The sequence below is a fragment of the Festucalex cinctus genome, chromosome 12 (genome assembly GCF_051991245.1).
Source record: "Festucalex cinctus isolate MCC-2025b chromosome 12, RoL_Fcin_1.0, whole genome shotgun sequence".
Classification (NCBI taxonomy): Eukaryota; Metazoa; Chordata; class Actinopteri; order Syngnathiformes; family Syngnathidae; genus Festucalex; species Festucalex cinctus.
The window spans coordinates 8827008-8840750 of NC_135422.1; the positions used below are offsets into that span (position 1 = coordinate 8827008).

Sequence of the window (13743 nt, forward strand, 5' to 3'; positions counted from 1 at the left end):
GAAGCGCTCGGGGAGTTTGAAAGATCTTGTTAGTGCCTCAGACTTTCAGAATGTGTCTTTAGAGAGAAACTTTTTGTTTGTTTTTTTTTGTTTTAATACTTGAAAACAACACGTGGTTGTGAAAAGCGTGGCAGCTGTCTGCGATGAAACCTCAAGACATCTTGCAGTGGGAGGGCAGCCTGTGGGTATTTGGTTATGGATCCTTAGTGTGGAAGCCTGATTTTGTCTGTCAGAGCAGCAAAATAGGCTACATCAAGGGCTACAAACGGCGTTTCTGGCAGGGAGATGACTTTTATCGAGGAAACAAGGAGAATGTGAGTCTTGCACATTTCTAAAATGGTCTCTTATTTAATGTGTGCTGAGCCCAGATGTGCTCTATATCTCCACAGCCAGGAAGAGTGGTGACCCTGGTGGAGGATCAAGAGGTAAATATCTTAATTAATTCATAGAGACACTGGACATCTTACTACAACTGTAAATATATATGCCGCATTCCCATTTTGCTTTAACATGTTTGTGAGTCACCTCGATGATCTCGCTGGCATGCTGAAGTGTCAACATAAAATGATAGCTCAATTATAATAGTTTTGTACTAAGCTATTAAAAATAATTGAGCTATACATTTCAGGAAGCAAAAGTGACTTGTTTTCACGTGCTCACAAAAGATGCAAGTCTAAAAAGTATTTAAAATAACAACAACAAAAAATGTATATTGTCACGTTTTGAGCACTTTGTCGTACTGAGAGCTGTTTCTAATATTTTAGTAACCTCTTTAGGGAAAAGATCGAATTACTCCACTGTAAATAACAAACACAATAATAAAAATATTTAAAAAAAAATTCCTATGATGTCAGTCAAAACTGATTATCATTGTTTTTGTAAATGCAAATGTATAATCTTATTTTTGTATTGGATTTAATTAATTGAATTATGCAGGTGTTCCTAATGTTGTGGCAACTAAGTGTGAATAAAAAACAGTTTATTCAATGTACAATTAAATATGGATATGGCTGTAATAGTACAAATAAATGTCCCAATTTTTCAACCTTAAAACAAACATAAAATGATTTTTCTTTTTGTCTTTTGGAGGACGAAAAAAAAAAGTTTCGAAGAGAGCAAAGTTTTATTTTAGGTGAAAATTATGAAAAATGTAAAAATTCATGCAAAATTAAAAATCTCAATTGGATATGGTGCACATGCATCAAATTATGGAAAACTATTTTCTTGAATAACAGAAAAGGCGTTTTACTTTCTATTTTTTTGTAGCTTATTCAAATATTGGTTTGAAAATTAGATTTCACGTCATATTTTTTACTCCGATAAAACACATACTTAAAATTAGGGGTGTTAAAAAAAAATCGATTCGGCGATATATCGCGATACTACATCGCGCGATTCTCGAATCGATTCAATAAGGGCAGAATCGATTTTTTTTTTTTTTTTTTTTTATTTTTTTTTTTTTTTTTTTTTTTTTTTTTAGGATTCACACCTTGAGCATGGAAGAATGTTATATGAACGGAACATTAAGCCTTAATATTTTATTTTAATGCTGTTCAAACATGAAACAGATTACAACCTCTATAAGACTGAAATTTCAGATAAATAAATAATACATTTTCATATAAATCTTACACTCTACAAGCTTACTGATTAGTATTTTCTAAATTTGAATGAAAAAAAATCGCAACAATCGACTTATAAATTCGTATCGGGATTAATCGGTATCGAATCGAATCGTGACCTGTGAATCGTGATACGAATCGAATCGTCAGGTACTAGGCAATTCACACCCCTACTTAAAATTATAGTAAGAAAAAAATCTAGCCTCTATACTCTGCAGCTGGTCCCCCGCTATAAAATAATCATCATGCCACTTTGCAAGCATCAGGGACCGTTTGTTTGTTTTTAATAACAGTGGTCAACAAATTACACAAGTGCCCTGCAATGTTTTCCATGTTTACTTCCTGTCCCCTTGCAGGCTTGCACATGGGGCGTGGCCTACGAAGTGTCAGCTGATCAGATAGAAGAGGCCTTTCAGTACCTCAACGTGCGAGAAACGGTGGTGGGCGGATACGTAACCGAGCTGGTGGAGTTCATCCCTCGGGAAAAGGGCGAGGACGCCGTCCACGCCGTGGTCTACATCGCCACGTGCGACAACCCCGCCTACGTGGGCCCCGCCTCGCACCAGGAGATCGCCGACCGGATCGCCGTCTGCAGCGGCAAGACGGGCCACAACGTCGAATATCTGCTGCGGCTTGCGGATTTCATGCGAATGTGCTGCCCCGAGGTGGAGGACGAGCACCTCTTCGCCATCGAGGCCGCCGTTTTGAACATTTACCGCGAACGTGGGACGCAAAAAATCCCTCCTGGTGGGATCTGTCTAAAAGACACAAAAGCACTTTAATGCTGTCATGAAGTTTCAAATGCCGCATGAATTGACTGTAGCCGATGTTACCTACACTATAAGCACTTCATTTTCTTTTTTTCATGCATGTGATGCATTTTATTCACTTTACTTAAATGCTTTTACATTTTCTGTTTACCAGTACTGTATGCACTAATAAACATGCCTTAATGAAATCAATCAATCAATCAATCAATCAAACTTTATTGATATCGAACGTTTCATACATTCAAATGCAACTCATGCTGAACAATTAAAACACAAAAGAAAAAGCCATCCCTCTCCCCCAATATCGTGATCCAACCAAAAACCGCAACATGGGGCACAGAAGAACCCTGTAAGGAAAGGCACCCAGGAAGAGTTCGTCCACACTGAGAGGGATGACGGCCAACCACCACAGGGGGGAAATGGTGCTCCGTTGTCCTGCTTGGAATGCGTTTTATGTTTCTGTCCAGCTCACGGTTACAAATCGCTTTTCAACCACCTATGATGACGCTTTATGTAGATGGGGCAAAGGATTCCAAAAAAAAAACAAAAAAAGCAGAGTAAAGATACGCAAACACTTATTCAGTGTGTAGGAATTAATTTAAACAAAAAAAATTAAGAAAAAAAATATGGTAAAATAAGAAAATTATTACTTTAAATAAGCAAAATTATCTGTCAACAGAACAAGAAAATTTTACTTAAATTTACCTGTAAGATTTAAAAAAAAAAAAAAGAAAATATTATTACCATATCAACCACAGCGGTCTTGAAAATAGTATTTTTATACCAAAAAAAACAAGTTGACTTTTTCCAAGTTGTAATAAATACAACTATTTTCTTAAAATACATACATTTTTTATTATTATTATATATATATTTTTTTTTACTCTTGGATAACTTTGCCTGAGTGTCAAGCAGGGAAGTAGCAGGTCACATTTTTAGTTGTCTTTGGTGTCATCCAGGCCAGAATTGAACCCACAACCTCCAAGTTTGAGGGTAGGCACGCTACTACTAGACCACTGAATTTGGATATCAGAATATTGGAAAGATGACAAATGCGCTTAGTAAATACAAAGCCAAAAACCGTGATTGTTTTCATACTTGTAATGTTTCCATTCATCTTATTTCTAGATTATGCAAAATTTTAAAATAAGAAAATTCATATTATGAAATCCCAGTTCAGGGCCTTTTGATGTTGGTTAGTTTACAGTATTTAAAAATGGCTGTTAACACTCAAGGCTAAGACTGCTTTATCAATAAGATAATTAAGTAAAAAAATATCTAAAGTTAAGCACAATGATCTTGTCTGACAATTTCATTTTAAGTATAAATGACTTGTCATAAGCAAATTTAGGTTAAATTTAGGAAATTATATCATAGTTAAGATTTCGGTTTTTGCTGTGAAACTTACCTAATTCATACTACAACTCCCAGAATGCACTGCTCTGTGTCATGAGTGCACATGTTGGGTTTTATATACAAGCTTCTGTTTGTACTGTACAGCAAGAAGAGTGGGTGGGAGTATACTCCCCCTGCCTGGACTTTAATCGCAAGGTACACGTGTTGGAGTAAAAAAAAAAAAAGTTGCACCCGTAGATAAACAAAGCGGCAATGTACACTAAGAACAAACATTTCTGTGGCTCGTTGTTGTTTTCTGCTTAGTGCAACTTGTGCAAGTACCATTAGACCAAAGATCAGGTCTGCAAAGAAACGAATGCGTTTACTTCATGTATGGTTCAGAATGTACAGGGTGGGGGGGGGACAAAAAAATCTTGGTGTGTGCAGATCTTTTTAATCTAACAGAAGGAATGTCATTGTCTTCACAACCATTGGTACAAAGCAAAGATGTTAAGATGACTCATTATTCATATTGCTCAAAAAATTAAAAGAACAAAGTGTTTCCTTAATTAGGGCCCGAGCAGCGACCGCTGCGAGGTCCCTATTGTTTTTCAAGGAATTCTTATTATTAGGGCCCGAGCAGCGACCGCTGCGAGGTCCCTATTGTTCCTGAAGGAATTCTTATTAGGGCCCGAGCAGCGGCGGCGGCGGTGCCGCTGCGAGGCCCTATTGTTTTTGTAGGAATTCTTCTTATTATTATTATTCTTATTATTATTCTTCTCCGCAAACAATCGCATTTTTGAGACACTAAACGTGACCAAAAACTCACCAAACTTTACACGCACATCAGGCCTGGCGAAAAATTTGATATTTTAAAGTCGCCATACATGATAACAGAAAAATGGTTCCTTAGCGCCCCCTACATAGGTTAAACGGATCCCTGTCCCGCTACGATTGTCCGACGGCTATGAAAATTGTGTGGCACCTGTAGCACATCCCAATGAACAAAAACCTCTTTGAAGTGTGTACCCTAAAATAGACAGAAAGTGAGGTATGAGTATTTAAATGTCCAATTTTTGCCAATTTTTGCACATTTACAGGGGTCATACTTTTGCCCGCTTCTCCTACACGGTTAACCCGATTGACTTCAAACTTGGGATGTACCATCTCAACACCTGGGACAACATCATTGTGAAAAATGAAAAGTTTTTGATATACTATATGACGGCGGCGGCGCATCAAATTTAGAGTTTAAAAATTCTTACTTCACGAAGCATTGCCGGTTGTACGTTTAATCTAGAGCTACAAAAATTGGTACACATATGTAACAGGCTATGACCTACAAAAAACTCTTTTTGAACCATATGCTAAACCTAACAGGAAGTCCACCATTTTGATTTATTTTGGAACGTGTTGCCATTTTTTTGGCCATTTCATTGGGGTCTTATTTTAACGAACTCCTCCTACAGTGTTTATCCGATCATCTTCAAACTTGGTGTGATTCATCTTAAGATGTTGAAGATGAAAAGTTATTGAAAGCTTTGTATTTCGTCGCACGCTGTTGTCATGGCATGCACTGTTTTTAAAGGAAAAAAATATATCCTTCAAGAAGCATTCCCATTTGTACGAAGCAGCTAGAGCTATGAAAATTTGTAGACATATGTAACAGCCCAAGATGTACAAAAAAGTCTCTTGGTGCCCTGTGCTAAACCCAACAGGAAGTCCCCCAGGGGCCGGGCATCACATTTTGAGCTAAAAAACTCCTCTTTAACAAAGCATACCCGGCTGTACGTTTCACATAGAGTTACCAACATTTGTAGAGGTGTATAACAGCCCTCGAGGTACAAAAAACTCTTTTTGAACCATATGCTAAACCTAACATGACGTCCGCTATTTTGATTTACTTTGGAATGTGTTGCCATTTTTTTTGGCCATTTCATAGGGGTCATATTTTAACAAACTCCTCCTACAGAGTTTATCCGATCATCTTCAAACTTGGTGTGATTCATCTTAAGATGTTGAAAATGAAAAGTTATTGAAAGTTTTTTATTTCGTCACACGCTGTTGTCGTGGCATGCACTTTTTGCAAAGGAAAAAAAATCCTTCTTAATGAAGCATTCCCAGTTGTACGAAGCAGCTAGAGCGACGAAAAATTGTAGACATATGTAACAGCCCAGGATGTACAAAAAAGTCTCTTGGTGCCATGTGCTAAACCCAACAGGAAGTCCCCCAGGGGCCGGGCATCACATTTTGAGCTAAAAAACTCCTCTTTAACGAAGCATTCCCGGTTGTACGTTTCACCTAGCGCTATGATAATTTGCAGGCATACATAAGAGCCCGTGATGTACAAAAAAAGTCTCTTGGAACCATGTGCTAAACAAAACAGGAAGTCTGCCATTTTGATTTATGATGGGATTTGTTGCCATTTTTTGTGGCCTTTTTCAGGGGTCATATTTTAACGAACCCCTCCTACAAAATTTATCCGACTGTCTTCAAACTTGGTGTGTTTCATCTTAAGATGTTTAAGATGCAAAGTAATCGAAAGTTTTTTATTTTGTAACACGCTGTTGCCATAGCAATGCATTGTTTGTCAAGTGCTGCTTTTTTTTTTTTTTATACACATGAAAACTCATGAAACTTTGCAAACACATCAGACTTGTCATGAACATGAATTTTCAGAGATTTATTGTGCAATTTGCAATAAATAGCGCCCTCTAGACATTTTTATGAAGCATTTCCGATTGTATGATTATGCTAGACCTACAAAAAAGTATTATGTAGCCATTTGCCAAACCAAAGAGGAAGTCCGCTATTTTGATTTTATTTTGGGAAATATACATCATTTTTGGCCTTTTTCATTCAACTTTGCACAGAAAAGGCATGGAAAAAACTAACATTTTAAATGGTCCTTGTTCCATGTAACAGTTGTCAAGTGCTGCTTTTTTTTTTTTTTTATACACATGAAAACTCATGAAACTTTGCAAACACATCAGACTTGTCATGAACATGAATTTTCAGAGATTTATTGTGCAATTTGCAATAAATAGCGCCCTCTAGGCATTTTTATGAAGCATTTCCGATTGTATGATTATGCTAGACCTACAAAAAAGTATTATGTAGCCATTTGCCAAACCAAAGAGGAAGTCCGCTATTTTGATTTTATTTTGGGAACTATACATCATTTTTGGCCTTTTTCATTAAACTTTGCACAGACAAGGCATGGAAAAAACTAACATTTTAAATGGTCCTTGTTCCATGTAACAGTACCCCAACGTGCCAGTACCCTGACGTGCAAGTAACCCAACGTTGTGCTCAATAGCGCCCTCTATGCATTTTTATGGAGCATTTCCAATTGTATGATTCAAGCGATACACAACTAAAGATGACTTGACCTAGATTTGTGAAAACTGGGAGGCATACCTATTAGCTTAAGACCTACAAAAAGTATTCTGTAGCCGTATGCTAAACCTAAAAGGAAGTCCGCCATTTTGAATTTATTTTGGGAATTGCGCACCATATTTTGCGTTTTGATTAAACTTTGCACACACAAGGCTTGTCAAAAACATTTTAGATGGTCCTTGTCCTATTTTACAGTACCCCAACGTGCCAGTACCCCGACGTGCAAGTACCCCAACGTGGCCCGGGTTGCGAGGGCCCTTTATAGCTGCTCGCAGCTCTAGTTATTCTTCTTTTTCTTCTCCGCAAACAATCGCATTTTTGAGACACTAAACGTGACCGAAAACTCACCAAACTTTCCACGCACATCAGGCCTGGCGAAAAATTTGATATTTTAAAGTCGCCATACATGATAACAGAAAAATGGCTCCTTAGCGCCCCCTACATAGGTTAAACGGATCCCTGTCCCGCTACGATTGTCCGACGGCTATGAAAATTGTGTGGCACCTGTAGCACATCCCAATGAACAAAAACCTCTTTGAAGTGTGTACCCTAAAATAGACAGAAAGTGAGGTATGAGTATTTAAATGTCCAATTTTTGCCAATTTTTGCACATTTACAGGGGTCATACTTTTGCCCGCTTCTCCTACACGGTTAACCCGATTGACTTCAAACTTGGGATGTACCATCTCAACACCTGGGACAACATCATTGTGAAAAATGAAAAGTTTTTGATATACTATATGACGGTGGCGGCGCATCAAATTTAGAGTTTAAAAATTCTTACTTCACGAAGCATTGCCGGTTGTACGTTTAATCTAGAGCTACGAAAATTGGTACACATATGTAACAGGCTATGACCTACAAAAAACTCTTTTTGAACCATATGCTAAACCTAACAGGAAGTCCACCATTTTGATTTATTTTGGAACGTGTTGCCATTTTTTTGGCCATTTCATTGGGGCCTTATTTTAACGAACTCCTCCTACAGTGTTTATCCGATCATCTTCAAACTTGGTGTGATTCATCTTAAGATGTTGAAGATGAAAATTTATTGAAAGCTTTGTATTTCGTCGCACACTGTTGTCATGGCATGCACTGTTTTTAAAGGAAAAAAAAATATCCTTAAAGAAGCATTCCCATTTGTACGAAGCAGCTAGAGCTACGAAAATTTGTAGACATATGTAACAGCCCAAGATGTACAAAAAAGTCTATTGGTGCCCTGTGCTAAACCCAACAGGAAGTCCCCCAGGGGCCGGGCATCACATTTTGAGCTAAAAAACTCCTCTTTAACAAAGCATACCCGGCTGTACGTTTCACCTAGAGTTACCAAAATTTGTAGAGGTATATAACAGCCCTCGAGGTACAAAAAACTCTTTTTGAACCATATGCTAAACCTAACAGGACGTCCGCCATTTTGATTTACTTTGGAATGTGTTGCCATTTTTTTTGGCCATTTCATAGGGGTCATATTTTAACAAACTCCTCCTACAGAGTTTATCCGATCATCTTCAAACTTGGTGTGATTCATCTTAAGATGTTGAAAATGAAAAGTGATTGAAAGTTTTTTATTTCGTCACACGCTGTTGTCGTGGCATGCACTTTTTGCAAAGGAAAAAAAATCTTATTAATGAAGCATTCCCAGTTGTACGAAGCAGCTAGAGCGACGAAAAATTGTAGACATATGTAACAGTCCAGGATGTACAAAAAAGTCTCTTGGTGCCATGTGCTTAACCTAACAGGAAGTCCCCCAGGGGCCGGGCATCACATTTTGAGCTAAAAAACTCCTCTTTTACGAAGCATTCCCGGTTGTACGTTTCACCTAGCGCTATGATAATTTCCAGGCATACATAAGAGCCCACGATGTACAAAAAAGTCTCTTGGAACCATGTGCTAAACCAAACAGGAAGTCCGCCATTTTGATTTATGATGGGATTTGTTGCCATTTTTTGTGGCCTTTTTCAGGGGTCATATTTTAACGAACCCCTCCTACAAAATTTATCCGACTGTTCAAACTTGGTGTGTTTCATCTTAAGATGTTTAAGATGCAAAGTAATCGAAAGTTTTTTATTTTGTAACACGCTGTTGCCATAGCAATGCATTGTTTGTCAAGTGCTGCTTTTTTTTTTTTATACACATGAAAACTCATGAAACTTTGCAAACACATCAGACTCGTCATGAACATGAATTTTCAGAGATTTATTGTGCAATTTGCAATAAATAGCGCCCTCTAGACATTTTTATGAAGCCTTTCCGATTGTATTATTATGCTAGACCTACAAAAAAGTATTATGTAGCCATTTGCCAAACCAAAGAGGAAGTCCGCTATTTTGATTTTATTTTGGGAATTATACATCATTTTTGGCCTTTTTCATTAAACTTTGCACAGACAAGGCATGGAAAAAACTAACATTTTAAATGGTCCTTGTTCCATGTAACAGTTGTCAAGTGCTGCTTTTTTTTTTTTTTTTATACACATGAAAACTCATGAAACTTTGCAAACACATCAGACTTGTCATGAACATGAATTTTTAGAGATTTATTGTGCAATTTGCAATAAATAGCGCCCTCTAGACATTTTTATGAAGCATTTCCGATTGTATGATTATGCTAGACCTACAAAAAAGTATTATGTAGCCATTTGCCAAACCAAAGAGGAAGTCCGCTATTTTGATTTTATTTTGGGAATTATACATCATTTTTGGCCTTTCTCATTAAACTTTGCACAGACAAGCCATGGAAAAAACTAACATTTTAAATGGTCCTTGTTCCATGTAACAGTACCCCAACGTGCCAGTACCCTGACGTGCAAGTAACCCAACGTTGTGCTCAATAGCGCCCTCTATGCATTTTTATGGAGCATTTCCAATTGTATGATTCAAGCGATACACAACTAAAGATGACTTGACCAAGATTTATGAAAACTGGGAGGCATACCTATTAGCTTAAGACCTACAAAAGGTATTCTGTAGCCGTATGCTAAACCTAAAAGGAAGTCCACCATTTTGAATTTATTTTGGGAATTGCACACCATATTTTGTGTTTTGATTAAACTTTGCACACACAAGGCTTGTCAAAAACATTTTAGATGGTCTTGTCCTATTTGACAGTACCCCAACGTGCCAGTACCCCGACGTGCAAGTACCCCAACGTGGCCCGGGTTGCGAGGGCCCTTTATAGCTGCTCGCAGCTCTAGTTATTAGGGCCCGAGCAGCGGCGGCGGCGGTGCCGCTGCGAGGCCCTATTGTTTTTGTAGGAATTCTTATTATTATTATTATTATTATTATTATTATTATTATTATTATTCTCCGCAAACGATCACATTTTTGAGACACTAAACGTGACCGAAAACTCACCAAACTTTACACGCACATCAGGCCTGGCGAAAAATTTGATATTTTAAAGTCGCCATACATGATAACAGAAAAATGGCTCCTTAGCGCCCCCTACATAGGTTAAACGGATCCCTGTCCCGCTACGATTGTCCGACGGCTATGAAAATTGTGTGGCACCTGTAGCACATCCCAATGAACAAAAACCTCTTTGAAGTGTGTACCCTAAAATAGACAGAAAGTGAGGTATGAGTATTTAAATGTCCAATTTTTGCCAATTTTTGCACATTTACAGGGGTCATACTTTTGCCCGCTTCTCCTACACGGTTAACCCGATTGACTTCAAACTTGGGCTGTACCATCTCAACACCTGGGACAACATCATGGTAAAAAATCTAAAGTTTTTGACATACTATATGACGGTGGCGGGGCATCAAATTTACAGTTTCAAAATTCTTACTTAACAAAGCATTGCCGTGGTACGTTTAATTGAGAGCCACGAAAATTGGTACACATATGTAACAGACTATGATCTACAAAAAACTCTTTTTGAACCATATGCTAAACCTAACAGGAAGTCCGCCAGAGGCGAGGCATCAAATTTTGTGTTTCAAAATTCTTATTTAATGAAGCATTCCCGGCTGTACATTTCACCTAGAGTTACCAACAGTTGAAGACATATGTAACAGCCCTCAAGGTACAAAAAACTCTTTTTGAACCATATGCTAAACCGAACAGGAAGTCCGCCATTTTGATTTACTTTGGAACGTGTTGCCATTTTTTGGGCCATTTCATAGGGGTCTTATTTTAACGAACTCCTCCTACAGAGTTTATCCGATCATCTCCAAACTTGGTGTGATTCATCTTAAAATGTTGAAGATGAAAAGTTATTGAAAGCTTTTTATTTCGTCGCACGCTGTTGCCGTGGCATGCACAGTTTGCAAAGGAAAAAATTCCCTCTTAATGAAGCATTCCCAGTTGTACGAAGCAGCTAGAGCTACGAAAATTTGGAGACAAATTTAACAGCCCACGATGTACAAAAAAGTCTCTTGGTGCCATGTGCTAAACCCAACAGGAAGTCCCGTAGGGGCCTGTCATCACATTTTGAGGTAAAAAACTCCTCTTTAACGAAGCATTCCCGGTTGTACGTTTCACCTAGCGCTATGATAATTTAGAGGCATACATAAGAGCCCACGATGTACAAAAAAGTCTCTTGGAACCATCTGCTAAACCAAACAGGAAGTCCGCCATTTTGATTTACGTTGGGATTTGTAGCCATTTTTTGTGGCCTTTTTTAGGGGTCATATTTTAACGAACTCCTCCTACAAAATTTATCCGACTGTCTTCAAACTTGGTGTGCTTCATCTTAAGATGTTTAAGATACAAAGTTATCGAAAGTTATTTATTTTGTCGCACGCCGTTTCATGGCGATGCATTGTTTGCCAAGTAAAATGCTGCTTTTTTTTTGTGGGTCTAAACATGTGCAAAAACTCATGAAACTTTACACACACATCAGGCTTGTCATAAGCATGAATATTTTAGAGATTTCTTATTAAATTTGCAATAAATGCTTCAATAGCGCCCTCTAGACATTTTTATGAAGTCTTTCCGATTATATGATTCAGCTAGATGTGTGAATATTGGCAGGCATGCCTAATATATTCAAAGAGTATTCTCTATAGCCATGTGCCAATCCATTTTGATTTTATTTTGTTAATTGTGCATCATTTTTGGCCTTTCCATGAAACTTTACAAACACAAAGCATGGCAAAAACGTTTAAAATTTAGATGGTTTCCTATTTGACAGTACCCCAACATGCCAGTACCCCGACGTGCAAATACCCCAACGTGGCCCGGGTTGCGAGGGCCCTTTATAGCTGCTCGCAGCTCTAGTTATTCTTCTTCTTCTTCTTTGTTATTATTCTTTTCCGCAAACAACCACATTTTTGAGGCACTAAACATGAACGAAAACTCACCAAACTTTACACGCAGATCGGGTCTGGCGAAAAATTTGATATTTTAAAGTCGCCATACATGATAACAGAAAAATGGCTCTGTAGCGCCACCTACATAGGTTTAACGGATCCCTGTCCCGCTACGATTGTCCTATGGCTACGAAAATTGTGTGGCACCTGTAGCACATCCAGATGAACAAAAACCTCTTTGATATGTGTACCCTAAAATAGACAGGAAGTGAGGTATGAGTATTTGAATGTCCAATTTTGGCCCATTTTTGCACATTTACAGGGGTCATACTTTTGCCCGCTTCTCCTACACGGTTAACCCGATTGACTTCAAACTTGGGCTGTACCATCTCAACACCTGGGACAACATCATGGTAAAAAATCTAAAGTTTTTGACATACTATATGACGGTGGCGGGGCATCAAATTTACAGTTTCAAAATTCTTACTTAACGAAGCATTGCCGGTGGTACGTTTAATCTAGAGCTACGAAAATTGGTACACATATGTAACAGACTATGATCTACAAAAAAGCCTGTTGGTGCCATATGCTAAACCTAACAGGAAGTCCGCCAGAGGCGAGGCATCAAATTTTGTGTTTCAAAATTCTAACTTAATGAAGCATTCCCGGCTGTACATTTCACCTAGAGTTACCAATATTTGAAGACATATGTAACAGCCCTCAAGGTACAAAAAACTCTTTTTGAACCATATGCTAAACCGAACAGGAAGTCCGCCATTTTGATTTACTTTGGAACGTGTTGCCATTTTTTGGGCCATTTCATAGGGGTCTTATTTTAACGAACTCCTCCTACAGAGTTTATCCGATCATCTCCAAACTTGGTGTGATTCATCTTAAGATGTTGAAGATGAAAAGTTATTGAAAGCTTTTTATTTTGTCGCACGCTGTTGCCGTGGCATGCACAGTTTGCAAAGGAAAAAATTACTTCTTAATGAAGCATTCCCAGTTGTACGAAGCAGCTAGAGCTACGAAAATTTGGAGACTAATGTAACAGCCCACGATGTACAAAAAAGTCTCTTGGTGCCATGTGCTAAACCCAACAGGAAGTCCCGTAGGGGCCGGGCATCACATTTTGAGCTAAAAAACTCCTCTTTAACGAAGCATTCCCGGTTGTACGTTTCACCTAGCGCTATGATAATTTAGAGGCATACATAAGAGCCCACGATGTACAAAAAAGTCTCTTGGAACCATGTGCTAAACCAAACAGGAAGTCCGCCATTTTGATTTCTGATGGGATTTGTAGACTTTTTTTGTGGCCTTTTTTAGGGGTCATATTTTAACTCCTCCTACAAAATTCATCCGA

At 38.2% G+C, this 13743-nt stretch overlaps 1 protein-coding gene across 1 annotated transcript; it reads left to right on the forward strand.

Moving 5' to 3' along the window:
• On the forward strand, nt 1-2680 carry LOC144031567 (glutathione-specific gamma-glutamylcyclotransferase 1-like). The gene is made up of 3 exons (XM_077538851.1): nt 1-314; nt 390-425; nt 1979-2680. Exons 1-3 carry the CDS (start codon nt 144-146, stop codon nt 2402-2404), a joined length of 633 nt encoding a protein of 210 aa, XP_077394977.1. The 5' UTR covers nt 1-143; the 3' UTR covers nt 2405-2680.
• Nucleotides 2681-13743: the final 11063 nt, after the last annotated feature.

Coding starts and splice junctions, on each gene's coding strand:
- LOC144031567 (XM_077538851.1), top strand. CDS start 144: ATGAAACCTCAAGACATCTTGCAGTGGGAGGGCAGCCTGTGGGTATTT. Junction 315..389: donor ATCGAGGAAACAAGGAGAAT/GTGAGTCTTGCA, acceptor ATATCTCCACAG/CCAGGAAGAGTGGTGACCCT. Junction 426..1,978: donor CCCTGGTGGAGGATCAAGAG/GTAAATATCTTA, acceptor GTCCCCTTGCAG/GCTTGCACATGGGGCGTGGC.